Source organism: Corvus hawaiiensis, chromosome 20, assembly GCF_020740725.1.
Source record: "Corvus hawaiiensis isolate bCorHaw1 chromosome 20, bCorHaw1.pri.cur, whole genome shotgun sequence".
In the NCBI taxonomy this organism is placed as follows: Eukaryota; Metazoa; Chordata; class Aves; order Passeriformes; family Corvidae; genus Corvus; species Corvus hawaiiensis.
In genome coordinates, this window is record NC_063232.1 from 1,384,138 (window position 1) to 1,402,685 (window position 18,548).

An 18,548-nucleotide genomic window follows, 5' to 3' on the forward strand; every position below is an offset into this window, starting at 1 on the left:
AGAATTTTTAACCTTCCAGTTTTTATACAAAAAAATGGTGTTAAATCCTACTTTGCCCATTTTTAGGTAAAGTTTAATTTTGTGAGCAGATTTCAGTTTTTAGCAATTTTTTTCCCTTTAAAATGTCATGTGTTGGAACATCTCCAGACCAATGATTAATCTTGATTTTCACTCTCTAGCTCCTCACTTACCATTTCCCTGGCTCAAGTTTAACTCCTGCTAAATTAGGGAGATGAGTCTCCTGTGTCTGCCTGCCACTGGAACTGGGACACAGCCATGGAACCTGAGCTGGGAACAGCTGATAGCAAACCTCACCTTTATCTCAGTGGGGCAAAACTCATCTGGAAAAGCAGGAGAAAACTCCCTTCAGCCAGAGTTGTTTAAAGGCACTGCTGGGCCTTGGGCTGCTGCTGGAGCTCCGTTAGGGCCGTTTGGAACAGGAAACCAACACGTGTTCTGGTTTAATCTTTATTGATTTTTTTTTTTACAAGTATAGAATCTCATTTAAATCAGACAGCGATCGCAGCAATCGGCCTGCTCCTCCTCCAGAGGCAGCAGAAATGCCGGTGCCTCCTCAGGAGCGGAGCTCTCCTGGGCTCCAGTCACACTCCAAGGACCCAGTCCCTGCCCCTGGCCAGGAGCCACGGGAAGGCTTCTCCCAGGGAAGGGCTGGGGCTGGAACCGCTCCCGGCACCCTCCGAGCGAGGCCAGGCCTCTGTCACCCACCCCGTGCGGAGGGGACAGAGCGGAGCAATCCTGGAATGCAGCATAACCGTGAGGACGGAATGGAGGGAGGCAGGAATGGGCTAAGGCAGGTCACCAGCGGCCTCGGAGCTGAGGAATCGAGCGGGTTCACTCGCTGCCAGCAGGCTGCCTGCTGGAACGTTGGCATGCACAGCCCAGCCCCGGGCAGGGGGCCACGCACAGATTCCTGAGTGTCTCTTTGGCTGCCCAGCGGCTTCAACCCTCTCGCTTCTGTCTTGAGCCACATCTGGACAAGATCTGTCGACTTTCCACCCACAAAACACACCAGCGTTTTCCAGTAGTTGAAGTGTATTTCAGGACTATTGCCCTGGCATGGAATGAGTGAAAAAGGATCTTGAATTTATTTGATTTGAATTACTCAAATTTTATTTTACTTGTGGCCGACACGGACTGATTCAGTCTTTTTTTTTCAGGTTTTTTTTCCCTTTATTTTTTTTCCTAACTTTGAATACGATTAAGAGCTGACTAAAGATTTCAAACACTATATACTGAGAGTCACTATGGATGTTAAAGAAAACACCAGCACTAGCACCACAGCCCCTGTATTCCTGCCTCCCTGGTGCTTGGAAAACCTGCTGCTGTGGAGCAGGGCCTCGCTAGTGCTGCTCCTGAGCCACTACAGGGTTTTGCAAGGAAGCAAACAAGCTATAACAAAATATCCAGGCTGCTACCGCGTCACAAAGCGCACTTGGGTCATCAACTCTGCCCAATGCCTCTTAGGCCTTTCCTTGGAGGATCCTAATAAACTGACTAAAAAAAGAAAAAAGACGGAGGCTTTATGGAAGGAATAAACTTATAGTGAGACCTGGTTTTGCTAAATCAGAGATGCAGATGGGAAATCCCCATAGAGAAAAATGCTTTGAAGGGAATCGTTGGCCTTGCAGGTTGGTGAGGTGAGAATTGAGGTTCTGCTGTATGGTAAAGAACCAAAGTTGGCTGTAGAAGGAGAAGGGAATGGCTCCAGTCTGGTCGACTCGAACAGCACGTCCCTTCTGTTGTGCTTCCCGTCTGCAGTCCCATTAAATTCCCCAGTAAGGCATCAGGGGTCTCCTCTCTCTCTCGTAAATGTCTGGGATGATGCCATAGGGTGTCTGTACCATTTTAACCGTGGTCTTCCCAAAGAGCTTCCTCTCGTAGTCTATCAGCTGCCTCCAGAAGCCCACATTGGGCCGGATCACGGGGCGCCGCGACTTGACCCAGTTGTAGGCCTCGACGAGGGAGACCTTGTGGTACTTCATGAGGAAGGCGATGCAGAGCGTGGCCGACCTGCTGACGCCGGCAGCGCAGTGCACCAGGGCGGCCCCGTGCTTCCGCGCCACGCTGTGGATCTTGTCGGCCACGCTGTCGAAGTACAGGGAGATGGGGGCGGTGGGCATGTCAGCCAAAGGCACTTTCACGTACTCAAACTGCGGCCAGTTGAAGTTGGGGATCTCGATGGTGGCGTTGATGATGCAGGTGATGCCCCGGGACAGCAGCAGGTGCCGGTTGGAGGCGACGCTGCCCCGGCTCAGGTACAGCGAGGGGGTGATCTGGGCGATGCCCCCCAGGGCACCTTCGGAGAGCATTCGTGGAGCCATCAGAGTTCTCGGCAGGGAGTTGTGGCTTCTGGAGGTCATGGAGGATCTTGGCACTCACGCTTCCATTATGGGAAGAGAGCCAACGGGATCTTCAGCCAAGGGAGGGAGTGTCTGGGCTGGTGGTGGCAGGACAGTGCGAGCTCCCACTGCTTAGTCACTGCAAAACACAAGCGAGGCCACATGAGCGGGGAGCTGTCCCTGACCTGTGTCTGTGCTAGGGAACAGGAAACCCCAGATCGCCCTGCTGTGGCCTCGTAAAGCTCCGTGGGGAATGTGGGGCTGCTTTCACAGTTTCACTACCACTGTCCCCCAGGCACTGCCTGGACAGAGAGTAAAAAAAAAAAAAAAATCTTCCAGCCTAATTAGCTCCAATTACTTGCCAAGGGTTTACCTGTGGGCTTGGACAGCGTCTCACCCGGATCAGCACATGGAAAATGAACTACACCTTTTCCATGCTGAAACACAGCAGCTTCACAGCTGGCCACAGTTCAAAGGGATGGTGAAGAACAGCAGATGCCAGCAATTTCCAGCACACTGCCCTCTCCCCAGTGCCACCCTTCTCCTTTTTTAGGTGTAGGAAAGGCCCCGCCAAAGCACATAAACAGAGGAAAGTCGCTCATTAGGAAAGGCGGTGAGTCACGTCCATCCCCATCAGTCATCAGCTCTCATGGAGGCAGGGGAAGTGTGGAAAGAGTGACCTGGTTATGTCAGAAGCTGAGAGTAAAACCCAAGCAGAGGCTGGGACAGGGGAGGCTCCTGTGCTGCTTTAATGCCTGGCTAATGCTTGGGGAGGGAGACACGCCGCAGAGGCCTGGGATCGCCCGTGTGAGCCACGTGGCCCCGGAGGGCCCCTGCTCTGATTCCCCCTGCTCCTGTGGGGCATCTCCAAAGCCAGGGGAGAAGCAGGGGGAATGCTCAGGGCCTTGGGGAGAGCGATCTGTCCCTCCAGCAATTTTTAATTGTGTTAAGAGGGTCCTTAAAGGGCTGAGAGGCCCCAACTGTGGCTTCCCCAGCCCTCAGCTGTCTGCCTTCATCCCATGCTCTGGGAAGCACCTGCAGTGGCTGGTGGTGCTGCCAATGGGTTTTTGGCTCTGTAGTACAGAAACTTAATGAGCATAACATGGGCTCCTCCGTGGCTCTTCCCTGCTGGCAGCTACCTGAGCAGCTCCTGAAGCTGTGGACCCAAAGCTGCAGAAGTTCCTGCCCCAACAAGGTTTTGGCTGCAGCTGTGAGCACTCAGCTTCCCCCCACCAGTCACTCAGCTGGAGCAGCAAGGAAAGGTGTGTTGTTTTCAAAGGAATAAAGTTCTTTGAGCAGGGGAAATCCCTGCTCTCAAACAGCTCTTACTGACAATGCAAAGGATTCGGGCACTTACGCTTGGTAACAAAGTCCTGCTCTAAATCACGGAGCGGCACCTGGGCGCTCTGGGCTGCTGAGGCTGGGATGGCTCATAGAGTGTGTCCAACGCTGAGCTGGGGAGAGAAAAGAGCATGATTTACTGGGATCTGCACTGGACTCTATTTATGTGGTTGTCCAAGAACTGGAAGGGAGGACCACGGCTTCCCCAGGGAGAGACTGAGGACTCAGGGCAGCATTTGTTGCCGACACCGTAACGTCACCAATTCCTGCCAACACAGCACTCAAAATCACAGTGAGCCCAGAGGAATCTGAGGCTGGCACAGAAGTCATGGTTCAAAAAAAAATTAAGTTGTTTAAGTAATTAATTTTCTCTAATGTCCCCTTCAGCATCGGCCCAGGCCCAGACAGCTGGGGCACATCTGTCCTTCTGACAGAGCCCAAAGCCACCCACTGGGGACCCCCTGTTCCCTGTTCCTGTGAACGGCAAGGGGCAGAGCTGATGCCTGAGCCACAGCATCCTGCTCCCAAGAAGCCGAGGATGGGGCCAGCATCCCCTTCTTTTCCCACAAGCCCCCAGAGCAGAGGAGAATCACCTGGGAAATGCTGCTGGACTCCGGCAGAGCGAGAGCAGCGCCTGCCCCAAACCAGCTCTGAGCAAGGCGGACCCTCCAGCTGCTGCGGGGGATCCGGAGCGCTCCTGAGGCGGTTTGGGAAGGGCTTTGCTGCTTTCCATAAAGTGGTTCCTGTTTGCAGGCAGGAACTTATCCGGGGATTTGCATGTGACAGGCCGGGCTGGCTCTGCCAACTCCGGGGCCGCCGCGCTGGCGGCAAACGCTCGCTCATCTCATCTCTTATCTCATCCCATCCCACCCCTGCCACGGGACACCTTCCACTGTCCCACGCTGCTCCAAGCCCCGTCCAGCCTGGCCTGGGACACTGCCAGGGATCCAGGGGCAGCCCCAGCTGCTCCGTACAACCTGTTACACCCCAGTTACATGCGACATCCCCGGGGCTTGGAATGGCCGACACCGGGCGGCACGGCTTCCACTCGATCCGGAGCAGCTCTCAGCCAGAAGGGCTCAGCGTTTTGGAGAGAAGCTCATTATTTAAGCGAGGGATAAGGCTGCTGTGCCCGCAGCCCACGTGCCTAGGGGCTGCTGATGCCCAGGCGCTGGGGGACAGCCACCAAGGCAGCGGGGCGGGTGCCAGCGTCCCCTCCCGTGTTCCGGCGCTCGCAGCGGGAGCTGGCTGGGATGCCACCGACTGCGCCGTGCTGTCTCAGGCATGTGACAGAGCCACGCTGCTGCCCACACACACCAGGCTGAGCAGCTGCTGGCGTGCGGGGAGCTGGGAATGAAGGGGCCTCGTCTGCCTGGGCTGGCAGCGGCTCCTGCCGGGTGCGGCGCCTTCGGCTGAGATCGGGAGCTCCCCCAGCCTTCATCCGTCCCCAGGGCTGCACCCCGGCATCCGTCCTGCCCGGCCCCAGCTCGGGCAAAGCCTGCCCCAAAGTGCCCTGTTTTGCTCCCGTGAAACTCCCTCTGCCTTTCCCAGCACACCCGCGTTATCCCACCGCATCCCGCTGAAACCCAACACTGTTGCTCTTCGCGCAGCCATTCCCGTCATTGTGCTGGGGCAGAGAAAGAGAAAGGGAATGAAAAGCCTCTTCCCAGCCGTTGTCGAGTGCAGAAAAAAAAGCAGCAAATCGCTGAAGATGGAACAAAGCACACACACAGCCCGGCGTGGCTGTGCCTGGGAAGGCCGGTGGCACAAGAGGCTCCCGGCAGGGCACAGGGAGAGGCACCGGCCGCCTCCTTCAGCCTGGGCACTGCCAGGGGACTGCAGGGTACAGCCAGGATGCACCACCTCATGCGAAATAAAAGCCCCACCTCTTCTCCCATTTCTCCTTGGTAGGGGGTTCTGAGTGCTGGCGCAGGCTGGGGACTCACACCAGCCCAAAGCCGGTGTCCTGGGGTGCTGGAGCCTGTCCTGACTGTCCTGCCGAGGGGCTGGATCCAGAACCATCCCTAAAGCAGCACTGAAAGTGCCTTCCAAAGGAGCTCGAATGTCACTGGGGTTTCCTGCAAAGAGCTGACATTCCCAGAGGGTGCACATGGTCCTTTGGGAGAAGACTGCCTGGCAGTGGGCTGGTAGCAACCAGGTATTCCTGCCACCACATCCTCCTTTTTCTGAGCTGACTCCAGTTAATGAATTAATTAATCTTGTAGCAGCCCTGACCCACAGTAAATCCCTTTCCAGACTGTGCCTTGCTCTTCTTGCCCATGCGCAGAGCCCAGCCAGTGTCCCATGGGGAGGGCTGGGACACAGGGGTGGCAGGGGGTCCCTGAGGTGGCAGGGGGTCCCTGGGGACCCTGGTGCAGCAGGGGCAGGACCGGAGCAGCCTCCTCCCTCCCCGGCAGACTGGTGGGTTCTGCCATTTCCCTCCTCTGCATAATCAGGGGTGGGGGAAGCCAGTGGGTAATTACAGCCTGGAGAACACTCTGCTCTTCAAAGCCTCCAGGTCCTTTCCCAGCGCTCCTGGCCAGCACCATCCTCAGGTTTATGGCGAGGGGACACTTCTCCAGCAGCCATCCAGCCTGGATCTCGCCCTGCACCCACCGGCTCTCTGCAGCTCCACGGCTCAGGTGGGTCCTTCTGCTGCACCTCGAGGCTGAGCTTCGCGCTTCACCTGTCTCAGGAGGAGGGGCAGGTGCCTAGCCCGGGGTAGCTGCTCCCATGGAAGGCTGGTTGTATCCCAGCTGGGCTGGATCTCCTGGCCTCAGAGCAGCTCCTCTCCAGGTAAGAGGGTTTCCACAGCAGTGCAGCAACCCGGTGCCCTGGTTGGTGTTTTGGTGGTGCAGCCCCCTGGAAAGGTTGCTGCCAGCAATGCTCATGGCTCTGCTCTTCCAAATCTTGCAACAGCTGGAGTTTGTTTCTCTTGCTTTCATTCCTGGGAATGCAGTCCTGTTAACAAAGGCTGAAATTCCCATGGGAAAGCACTGCTGGTTCCTGGACCTCCTGAGAAAGGCTTGAAAACACCTCTGGAAGCTCAAATGACAAACAGGGTGAGTTTGTGAGTTAAATACCGTGATCTCCAGGACAGGAGGGAGAACTGGTTGGGCTCTACACAATGAGCTGGCAAGTCTGAGCTTCTGCCTTCTTATTCTGGTGCTGCTGGGTGGTTTGCTCTGATTTTTAAGGGTTTTTTTTTGTTGGTTTGTTTTCTTTTTTTTTTATCACAGCTCCTCTGTCTTGAGAGCAGAGGCTGTGCCTTGTCCCTGAGGGACTTGAGTAAGACTTGAGTTTCTGTCGGGTTGTGTGCCACTAACACAACCATGGGGCTGGTACCTGGACAGGTGAGAGCTCCCCCAGGCCTCTCTCCCTCTGGACCCTGGGTTTAGTGCAGGGTGGGCCCTGCTCTGCTCATGGAGCAGAGACACTGAAGGCCCTGGTTTAATTCCCAGATCATCATCTGGGATTCGAGGCAGGTTTGTGGGCTGGGTGTGCAAAATGTCAGTACTGAGGCAAGGCCTCTCCCCCCTCCCAGGAGAGGAAAAGTTATTCATTTTGGAGATGACAAATGCTCTCTAATCCTGCAGTAAAGAGAAGAGTCAATATCGCAGGCGCTGAATGAACGAGCCTGCTCAGGGCTCTTCCCAGCCAGGCTGAACAGCAAATTGCTTCAGAAATGGTCCTGGAGAGTGGGATTTCAAATACATTTCAGCAGAGAGCATAAACTGCAGCCATTCTCAGGTCAAGGCTTGCTTGTGCCAAGTCCAGGGGAGTCCGAAGTGGAGCTGGGAGGGGAGAGGATGTGTGGGAGCCGCCGGCTCCTCGCTCCTCTTTCCAGCCCTCCCACAGCCCTTTGCTCTGCTGGGGCACTGCTCTCCTGCCTCTGGTTGTGCTCCTGAGGCCATTACAGGCTCCTCTCGCATGGGTCAGAGCCATCGGCACATCCTCACGATGGAAAGGTCGAGTGGTTCGGGTTTGGAATGGGAGAGAAGGAAGGGGAGCAGGCAGGGCTGGCGGGGTGATCTGGGCTGAGACAGAGGATGCTGCGACCGAGCCCTGATTGATTCTGCTGGCAGCCTGTGCTGGCCTCTCCGAGCAGGATGGGAGCTGTCAGATGTTAAATCAAGATAATAATCTGTCTGCCCGGAGCTCTGAGCAGGCCTGGCTGCTTGTGCAGCTCCCAGCACAGCCGGGTCCCCACGCTTGCCAGAACACACCAGGAACTTCCCAGAGGATCCATGAAAAGGGGAATCGTGCCCAAAACGCACAACAAGACACCCTGCAAACAGTCCCGGCCTCTCCTGGGAAGCTCAACGACCCCAGATCAAGCAGTTCAGTCCACAAACAGAGTCCTGCCTCTCCCCCGTGCCTGGAATCCGGGCTGCTCCCAGAGCCCAGGCAGCTCCCCAGGCTGCAGGGCTGGCGATCCCTCGGGAGCTGCTCCCTTCAGAGGGGTGAGAGCTGACGCTCCTATGTCACGGCCGTGTCCCTCCCGCTGGCACCAGCGGGGTGCCCGGTCCCCTGGGTGAGCTTAGCAAGGCTCCCCTGCTGCCTCCTGGCTCTGCTGAGGTGATCCACCCTCCACAGCCAGGCTCTGCTCCCACATGGCAGCACCGAGCCTCGGGCTGGCACCAGGCTGAGGGGTGGTGACTCTAACCCAGCCCGAGGTGCCCAGCTGAGCGGTGCCTGAGTGCTCTGCCAGCCCCTCAGCCCCTCCTCGCTCTGCCAGCCAAAAGCTCTCTCCCCGATTTGCCATTCTCCCAGCAGGAAAAATGGGCGGTGAGGCTTTTGGACGGATCCATCTGAGGATGCCACTTGGCCCCATGGGCAGGGTCCCAGGCTGCCAGGCAGGGCAGCAGCTCGGCTGCCTCTCAATTCCCACTGTCACCAACTCCTGTGACAGCGGAGCTGCCTGTGGCCACGCTGCAATCCCTGTCACCCTGTGATCCCTGCCGTGCAGCCACCCCCTCCACAGTGGGAGCAGGCAGGGCTGGATCCTGCCAGCTGCCAGCCAAACCTCTGGCCACAGGGAGAGCTCCCGGCCGTAGGGACGGAGTGAGATGGGGAGCAGGCGCAACCTGGAGCACACTGGTATTTATAAATCCTTGCTCTGCTCTGAGGACAAGCCTCCCTCGGCAAGCAGCAAGAGGATTTGATGCAAGAAAAACAAACCATCTTTCTTTTAAAAGCCACGTCCGTGCTTTCAGAGCCATAGGCTCTGCACACCAGTCACTGGGAGAGCACAGCGGGGGCATGGGGCTCCCCCAGTACAAACCAGTGGTGTGGCCACCTGCATCCTGCTTAAAAACTCTTGGTAGGTGCATGAAATGCTTTAAAAACCAGAATTAAACCTTGAGGAGGCACGAACGGGATCCGACAGTTGTGTGCAGCATCGGTTCCCTACTCGGCTGAACACCAAGGGCTGTTTTCCAGCCCCGACTGGAGATACCGCCTGTTCTGGAGCACTACAGATTATTCCAGCGCCAGCTGATGGCAACTGGATTGCAGGTGGAGTTTAGGAAAGCTCCCCTGCTCCCCGTGTCCAAGTGTGATGCCGGGGGATGTGGATGGAGAGCAGGAGGGGCACATTCAGGGAGCAGCCCCACGCCTGGCTCTGGCTCTCAGGGTGCTGCAAGATGGAGCCTTGTTTTTTCCGGAGCCGTGCCCTGCGCAGTCACAGCTGACAGGAGGGACACAATCTCTTCCCTGTTAGCCGAACAAAACACAGGGACCTGGTGTGTTTGCTCGTGTGTGACCCCGCCGGGCCCAGGGCTGTGCCTGCTGCTCGTGTGGCAGGGCTGCAGCTCTGGGCTCTGCCCCAGCCCACCCCAGAGCCCATGAAATTGAAGGCAGCTGCAAATTCACTGCAACGTGTCCTGGAAACGGGCTGGTGCCTCCATGCTGGCACTCACCCGGGCCTCTTCCAGGGGCAATGCCAACTGGTGCACGCTCTCAGCTGCCTGGCTTCTCAGGGGGGTCTCAAAGCCTGGCACCCTGATGAACCCGATGGTGACACATTCCCCTCCGGAGGAATTCCCGGCGGGCAGGGGCTGCCCACGCTTTCCCCACGCTTCCCAAGGCTGGGCAGGGGCTGGCTGGACAAGGGTGGAAGCAGGCAAAGGGGGAGCAGCGGGATGTGCCTGCAGCAGCTGTAAGGAATGAGGTCACCTCTGAGCACACCGATGGGGTTGTGTAGGGTAACAGGAAGAGAGGCCAATTTTAATCAATTAGGGGGAAATGGAGTTTACACGGGGAGCTTCCCCTGTGAGCAGCGCAGGGCCAGCGCCCCTCTGCTCCGGCTGCTCCAGCCTGGGGGGAATTCTCGTTTCCAGGGATGCTGTGCAAATTCACATTTCCTCCATGAAGGACTCCTGCCCCCAAAGGGAGGCACCCACACACCCCCCCACACTGCAGGGTGGGACGGTGGAAATTACTGAGAATTAATTCTCATTAGCCTGGAAACCCTGACCTACCCGGTCATGGGGTGACTGTGGCAGCACCTGTTGATCCCTCCTGCTGGGAACCCCAAGCCTGCCTGATTATTATCACTTTATACTATTTTTAAAGCAGGGGAGTAGCTGTGTCAGCCGAGCCCACGCGCTGCCTGCACTACAGGTGCCCCGGGAAGGGTGGGCAGTGCCTTTGCCTCCCAGTTCCTGGCTTTATTCCCAAGCATCCAGGGAGCTGGGGCTCCTGTTCAGAGATTCCTCAGCTATTTCCAAATGCCAGAGCCTCTCTGCTAGATGTTTCCCTTTGCGTTATGGCTGCTCAGAGGGTCCTTTTCAAAGGGATAAGTGTGTGCATGTGGTGAGGGTTGTGTACCTGGAGAGGAGGGGCTGGGAGAAGCTCCCATACTTGGTTTGAGGTGTTACCCCACCTTCCGGGGAAAACCACCCTGGGAAGGAAGGTCCTGCAGTGGTCGCAGGAAGCCTGGAAGGCTTCTCTGGTGAACAGCCTTGTGTAGATGGCTCTGGTGGGATCAGTGTGTGGTGCTCACAGGCCCCACTGCCCTGCCCAGGTACCTTTTCCCCACTCCTCATTCCCAACCTCTTCCTGCATGCCCAGGTGTGCAGGTAGCTGGTTCCCTGGGACAAAGCTGCTTCTGGCTCCCAGAGCAGGGATCTGAGACTTTCTTGTGCTGGCTTTGCATCCCTTTCCTCCCTCCTATGGAGCCTGGCTCAGGCAGAAGATTTCCCCCCACACCCTGCACGTTTCTAGCACTAGAGCAGCGTGAGCTCTCTGGCTTTCCAGCTCCGAGATTCCAGCTGGGATCAGGTATTGAATTAAGCCATGCAGATTTCCATCTTGCCCTGACCAACAAGGAAGTAGTGCCAGAGCCCAGAGCCAACCGCGCAGCGAGGGCTCGGATGAAATTCCTAGGATTTCACCTTTGTTCCTGGAGGAAACCGGGATGTCTGTGTCCTTGTCCAGGACCCAGGCGAGCCCTCGGGGGCAGGAAGGACAGGCAGAGCTGCACGTTCACACCTTCCAGGCATAAATCGATTAAAACCTGCTGCATTACTGCTCCCCTGACATTACCAGGGTCACATCAGCCAAGTCGTGGCAGCAGATTACTGCCAGCGGGGAACAGCATGTGTCCCCCAAATTAGGGATCCTTCCTTCTCATTCCTTGGGAACCAGAGTGCCACAGAGCCCGTCCCAACCACCGGGAACACAGCACACACCAAGGCTTACAGCGAGGCCTGGGGGAGGAATCCACTCCCTGCCAGAGCAGGGGCAGCTGATCCGGTGTATCATAAGGGAAAACAGTGTTTTGTTAGTGCTAATCTGCCACCATTCCGGAGGCAGGGGCATTAGGGATAAACTGAACTTGCAACATGATATTAGGGCATCTGCCAACACTCAAACCTCCAGAATAAAAGGCTCATTTGCTGCCCAGTCGAACAGGTTATAATCCTGCCCCATCTCCCTACAGCCAAATACCACTCATTGATTACTGGTGCTGCTCAAAGCAGCTGCTCCGGAGCTGAGTCAAGGGCCGAGCACGCAACCGGTCTGGACGTGAGGCCGGGCAGCCGCAGGCACGGGCCGGGGTTTGGTGGCACCTGGGTGCCCCGGGAGCGTGGAGGGCAGGAGCCAGAGATGGGTGCAAGGGCAGCAGCCAGGGATGGGTGCTGCACTCCGGCAGACTGACTCCACTCCGGCTCCTGCCAGGGAGGGGTGCAAGGGCAGGATCCAAGGATGGGTGCCCAGGGATGGGTGCGCAGGGCAGGATCCAGGGATGAGCGCTGAGCTGGGGCTGTCAAGGGCAGGATCCAGGGATGGGAGCGCTGTTACGGCACAGCCCGTGGTGGGGCTGGTTCCACGTCGAGGAACCACCGGAGCTCTGCCCGCGGCTGCTCTGGTGCAGCTCTGAGGTGCCCCCCACTCTCCCGCCGGGCTCAGCCGGGGTTCAAGCACCGACCAGCGGCTTCTCATCGCGTCCCGCTCCTTTGGGCACCCCCGGCAGAGCCGCCGCTGCCCCGTCCCACCGCAGCGCGGCCGCACCCGCCGGGCCCGGAGCCGCTGTCCCACGGCACAGCCCCGGCACCGAACCTCGACGAGGATCAGGGGGCGGAACCTCCCCGCGTCCCGTCCCGTCCGCGCGGGCACACCCGGGGCCACGCCGGCGGCCCCCCCGCAAGGCACCGTACGCGACCGGGCAGGCTGGCGGCAGCGAACACAGCGGGGAACGGCGGGGCCCCCCAACCCGAGCCCCTCCGAGCGCCCCGGTTCCCCCCGCCCGGCCCGTGCCGTGCCTACCATGGCTCCCGGGCGGCGGCTCCGCGCTCCCTCGCGGCCGTGGCGGCGGCGGGCCGGGACTTTTATCGTGCTCGGCCGGCTCCGTCTCGGCGGTGCCACCTGACCGCGGCTGCCGGGGCCGCCCCCGCCCGCAGAGCCGCCGTTACCAGGCTACGGGGGGCGGTGCGGCCCGGCCCCCGGGCGGGGGCTCCGGGAGACCGGCCCCGCTTAAAGGCGCCGCCGCCGCCGCCGGGGCCCGCGGGCCCTGTATGGGGACGGCACCCGGTGTGGGGATGAGACCCGGTGTGGGGACGGCACCCGCTGTGGGGACGGCAAAAAGGCAGGCCCCAGGGGGGACATGACCGTGTGTGGGGACATGACCGTGTATGGGGACACGCAGGAGTTCCCGTGGGGTTGGGGACAGCTGAGCGTCCTGTGGAGAAAACACGGGGTCTCTGTGGGGAAGGGGAAAAGCGAGGCGCCCTGTCGGGACACATCAGGGTCCCGGTGGGAATGTGACTCTGTGTGGGGGCAAGTGGGGGTCCCTGTGGGGATGGAAACAGTGGGGATGTGACAGGGTCCTTGTGGGCATGGAGGCAATGGGATCCCTGTGGGAACACGACAGGTGCCCTGTGGGGATGGGATGTGTCAATGAAGGGATATGGCAGGGAGAGGTGGCAGGGTCCCAGTGAGGACAGGACAGCGTGTGGCAGGGCCCACGACATCCCGTGTTGGAGATGGGACATGACTTGTCCCCGTGGGGACCCTGCCAGTGTGTGTGGGGACAAGATGGGGCCCCTTTGGGGTTTGGGACATGCCAGAGTCTCTCGGCTCGGTGGGTGCTCACCGGGGAGGGGGCCAGCCCTGGGAGAGAGGGCAGCCTGGTTTTTGTGACTCAGGACATCCCAAGCCACAGCCCCTCCACACGCTGGGAGCACGGTGAAGGAATTTCGGGTGGTCCTGAGGCTCCCAGGGCTTCTTGTGGCACCGTGCTGGGGGCCAGGCTGGACCCTTGCCCAGGGCAGAGTGGGCTCAGGTCTCTGTGGAGAGATGGCCTGGGCTGGGATCCCCATAGAAGGATGCCGTGGGCTGGGGGATCCACACAGCAAAGGGGAGAGAGAGTTTGTCTTTGGCTGGAAACTGTGGGATTAAGGTGAAGGTTCTGCTCCCACCACCTCACCACCATGGCAGGGACGGGACAAGGCTGGCACTGGGAGAGGAGGAGGAGGTGGGAGGAGGAGGAGGTGGAGGAGGAGGAGGAGGGCAGCCTCTGCCTTAACCCCGCGGCTGCTGGAGCGAAGCGTGGCCACCCCAGCCTGCTTTTGTTTGCCTTCTGGTTTTGTTGTCGCACGCTCCGACTGAAATAGCCCAAATCCCTCATAGGAAGCTTCCCCCAGCCCGAGCCCTCGGCTGGTATCTCGCTCGGGCAGGTTTCATGACTCAGCAGCCCAGATGGAGCCGTCCCTCACAGCCCTCAGCTCCAAATCTGTTTATTGCTCCAGAGGCTGTTTTTCCAAGAACCTCGCTGCTTTATAACAGCCAGAGCTCTCCCTTAAAACCCTGCCTCTCCAGCGAGGGCTCGCGTCACACTCAGCGCGGAGGTGGGTGAGGAACAAAAATAGACAAATTAAGAAAACCTCAAAAGGCCAAAAAACGAAAATGTGAGGGGTTTGGCTCTCCAAGCTTAAGGTTTGCTTTGCCTCCACGTTGCATCAGTTCTGCTGCCTTCCTCGGAGCTGCACCATCTCAGGGGCAGAGACGAATCCCCGGGTGATCACAAGTCTGTGAGAAGCTGAGAGACAGCTGAGCCCGCGGGGTGTCCCCCTGGGGCTGGGGTCCCTGGCTGGGGGCTCGGAGCCCCGGCAGTGCAAGCCTGGGGTGGTGTTTGTTGGCCACGGGCAGCGTAGGGAGAGACGAAGATGGGTTTTGAGTGGCAGCCTGTGGGATTCCCTCCACAAGCATCTAAACCCCTCATTCTCCCTCACTGCCACGAAATGAGAAAAAGGCTCTTGCACAGCTCCAGTTGCTCATCCTGGGCAGTTTTTAACTACTCACACAACTGCAGAGGTGTTTTTAATGATGGTGCAACTCGTGCTTTTAACCTTCACTCTGCCGGGAGCTTTATGTGTGTTTGATGTGGGACAGAGGATGCAAAGAGGGAAACCTGGGAGGCCTTTGACCCAGGGACACAGCAGGGAACAAAGCTAAAAGGGAATGTCAGCTCCCTCCCACACTCAACCCTGGCCAGGGGTTTGCTCACGGGAGCTGGGGGCACTTGGTAGGTGGCTGAGAGCTGCTGAGGGCTGGTGTCCTGCCAAGCCCCCTTCTGCCAAGAGCTGTTTTGTCCAGGATGGATGTTTGAGGGGCAGGTGGGACTGTGAAGGTTTGCTCCTGACCACAGGTGAGGTGTCAGGCACTGGGTGCTTTCTGGGACAGCTGCTCGCTCTCTGCCCTGGCATGGGGGGACAGCGGGGCCACTGTGGGATCCCCGGCCCTAGGAAGGCAGCCTGAGATCCCACCCGTACAGCCCAGGGGTTGTGGGGCAGCAGCAGCTCTCCTCTAAGGCAGACATCATCTTGTGGGCAAGTTTTCCCCCTTCCCATAGGAGCTGTGCATCTCTTGGAAAAGTTCTGAAGACTGTGTAGGGGCAGATGCTTGAAGTGGGACCAGCCGTGCTTGTTGACACCCCGTAGTGCCTCTGGGGATGATGGCTTTGGAAGGGTCAGGACTTGGACTCTGATCCTTGTAGGTCGGGATATTCCATGATTCTGTGAACCCACCTCAACCCAGCCCAGCCTGGCAGATGCCCGCTGGCTGTGCTGGGGTGAGCAGGACGCGCGGTGGGTCCCGGGCACATTCCCGAAGGGTGCGCCTGACCACGGGCCATTAGCTGGTCATTAGGGCTATTATCTTAATCACGGGTGTTCCCCTGCTCTGCGCTCGAGGTGTGCTCAGGGTCACGAAGGCCTGCTGAGAGGGGAGCAGGTGCTGCCTTCAGCAGCCGCCATCCATCCATCCATCCATCCATCCATCCATCCATCCATCCTTTCCAGTTGCCATGGCTACACCAGAGTTTACTCTTCCCTGCCTTCGACTGCCTGCAGGGCATGATGTAAAAAAAGGTCCCTGTGTGAGGCAAAAAGCCCAGGGTCTGGGACCTCCTGTTTTTTGGGAGCAACAACTGCATCCAGGGTGGTCGGACCACGGAGTGACAGGCGCTAAGCACCCCGGCAGCACCCACAGCCCTGGCGAGGGAGCCTTGGAGGTGCTGGTTTGGGGTGCTGCCTTCCCCTCCTCGCCTCCCTGATGGCAGCAGGGACCCAGGGGAGGCAGTGAATGATCTTCTGGGGATAAATGCAGGCGCGGGGCCATCGGCTGCCTGGCGCTCGATGCGAGGTGACAGCGCGGAGCAGAGATCCCAAGCAGGCGCTCGGGCTGCGGCTCCTTAATGGGCGAGAACAAACCCCGAGCTTGGGTCACCACGTGGGGCTTCAGTGGCTGAATGTGGGTCAGCGGAGGCCTCGCTGAGGAGGCAGGAATGTCACAGCTCCACAGGGATGTCAAGCACTGCAGGGCAGTCACAGCACAGCAGGGTTTGTTCGCTTTCCAGCGGCACAAGGAGCAGAAAGGGAGCGTATTCCAATCCAAGTTCCCTGGGCAGGGGGATTTGGGCTGAGGGGCTCCCAGGGTGTGGCTGGGGTGCAGTCGACCGTAAGGGTGTGTGGCCCTTTCCAAATCCACAGGGTGCTCTGATCCATGGGGCCACTGGGTGAAACGGGAAGTGTTTCCACAGCTCAGGTGTGTTGGGGCTGTGGGGAGTCACACGTGTGCCACGGGCTTAGTCACCACCGGGGCAATCCCTGGGCCCTGACCCTGCATCCCAGGATCCCTGCCTGCCCCTGGCCACCCAGGTGCCTCATGGAGGAAAGTGCTGTCCCCCAAGGCCAGTTTTCCCTCTGATGGACTGTGGGTGACCGTGGGCTCCACAGGGTCAGGAGGAGCAGCTCTGCTGTTTGTGTTTGTTGCGTTTGGGGTCCCCTTTCTGCATTGACTGGCCCCTCGTTAGGCAGAGGGTTGCAGGGCTGATGTGAAGTGCAGGGCCCCCATGGTGTGGGCTGTGTTTTGGCAGCTCCCTCGGTGAGACGCCGGGCACAGAGGGGTGCCAGGGTGCTGGTTTGTCTCGGGAGGGTGGAGTGAGTTCCACCGTGTGCTCGCCCGCTGAGTCAGGGGCTGAGCAGCCGCGTGAGCCGTGGCTGTGCCCCGTGTGCCTCCGGCCCGGCCGGTGGGGATGCTCCGCGTCCTTCCCCGACCCCTCTCCCCACAGCCCGGGGCCAGGCTGTGGCCAGGCTGGGGAGCGAGGGCTGACGTGGCCTGGCAGCTCAGCCTCTCCAGGGCGCTCGCTGCGCCCTCCCTCCCTCCCCAGCCCAGCCTGCACATTGCTGCCTGCCTCCTGGGCAGCTGAGCTGGGTGGGGACTGGCCCATCCCAGGGACCCCAGACATTCCCTGGAAGCTCGGCCTGGAGGGTGCTCTGAGCTCCTGTCCCTGTTCCATTTCATAGAAGAGGCTGGGGAGTGCTGGTGCCTGGTTCATAAAACATTGACTTTCCAGACAGGCTTTGCAAAAGAAATGAGATGTTGGTGATTGTACGGAGAGCTCAGCAGAGGCCAGGGTGCGTTCCCTGGAGCAAAGGGTGATGCTTGCTTGTGGCCATGGAGAGCCTGTGGTGGGGCAGGCATTGCCCAACAGCTCCCACTCCACAAAACCCAAAATGCTGGACACCTGTGTGCTCTGAGCTGCTGCTTGACCCCATCTCTGGGTTCCCCATGCTCTTCCTGCTCCTTGTTGGGTTCCCACATGGTGCTGACCCAGCGCTGCTGGGTGTGCCAACACACGGCTGGGATATGCGGCCCTGGCTGTGGTTCCCCTGTGGAATTGTGTTCACCTCCCTGGGGAGCAGCCAGGTGGGAAGAGGCACAGTGGGCTAGGGGCTGCAGGGATTTGTGTGCCTGATGCTGCTGGTGGGTTCACTGCCAGCACTGTCCATCGGCTCTGGTCACAGGGAGTGCTGTGGGAATGTGTCTGCTTTGCCTGGGCCACTGCATGTGCTTTCTCCACAGTCACTAATAAATCCACACTGGCTTTTCCTGGAAGGTCACCGAGCCAGTTTGCTGGAAGGGCAGAGATCACTGTGGGGCATCACCACGTTGTTTGGATTTTTCCCTTTTCCGTTCTCACCAGGATGGCAGCCCTGGGGTTTCCCTCACCACGGCTCACAAGCCGCTGCTCCAGCGTGGTGTTCGTCTCCCAAGGAGGCGGTTTAGGTTTCACAGGCCCCACCTGATGGGAATTTGAGCAGGCACTAGAACTAGGGCTCCTTGTGTGCCGGCGTTATCGGCGTTATCTGCTCCGCTGCGTGGCCGTGGGGACCGCGGAGCCGGTGCTGGGGCGGCAGGAGCCCCCGGGATCTGCTCCAGGCAGCCCCCACCTCCCGGGCTGAGTCACCAGCGGGCCCAGTGTGTTTGCTGCTGGGGTGACGGCAGCTGTGAGTCCCAAAAAAAACCCCCAGCGCTGATGCTTTCATGACAGGCGGATAGCACAGCCCCGGGAAGACTCATACCGTGCATACCTCAGTGCTGTGACTAAGCCCGCACTGGGCTGGAGCAGCCGCAGCCTCCCCGCGCCACCCCGGCCCTGGTGTCACCAATTCTGCAGGTCCCATGATCCCAAAGTGCCCGTCTCCCTCCTGTTCCTGGCCTTGTTCCATATTTAATGTTTCATGTCCACCTGAGTCTGTAATTAAGGCATCTGCACCCCCAGCCGTGAGCCCGGGGTGCAGCGAGGGCTGGCGTTCCCGAGCCACAGGCAGCTGCCCACCAAAACCAACCCCAGCTGATTCCAGGATGGTTCCAGTGTACTTGGCTCCTTTCCTGCCTTTGGGTGCAAGTCACCCAAAAGGCCAAGCAAAAGAAAGGCAGTTTGGCTGTTTAATGTTAAAAGAGAAGTGGGAAAAACATTCCCAAGGTTTTACAGCTTACTGTGCCCTTTCCCTTGGCATTCCCAGTCTCAGTTTCTAGACTTTAATCTTCAACATGTAG

The 18,548-nt window shown here is 58.9% G+C and overlaps 1 protein-coding gene across 1 annotated transcript; it reads right to left on the reverse strand.

The window, feature by feature from the left end:
- Positions 1 to 454: 454 nt before the first annotated feature.
- DUSP14 (dual specificity phosphatase 14) lies at positions 455 to 12,603 on the reverse strand. The gene is made up of 3 exons (XM_048324964.1): positions 12,474 to 12,603; positions 3,718 to 3,814; positions 455 to 2,499 (listed from the first exon to the last, which is right to left on the reverse strand). The coding sequence occupies exon 3, from the start codon at positions 2,379 to 2,381 to the stop codon at positions 1,785 to 1,787; it is 597 nt and encodes a 198-aa protein (XP_048180921.1). The 5' UTR covers positions 2,382 to 2,499; positions 3,718 to 3,814; positions 12,474 to 12,603; the 3' UTR covers positions 455 to 1,784.
- Positions 12,604 to 18,548: the final 5,945 nt, after the last annotated feature.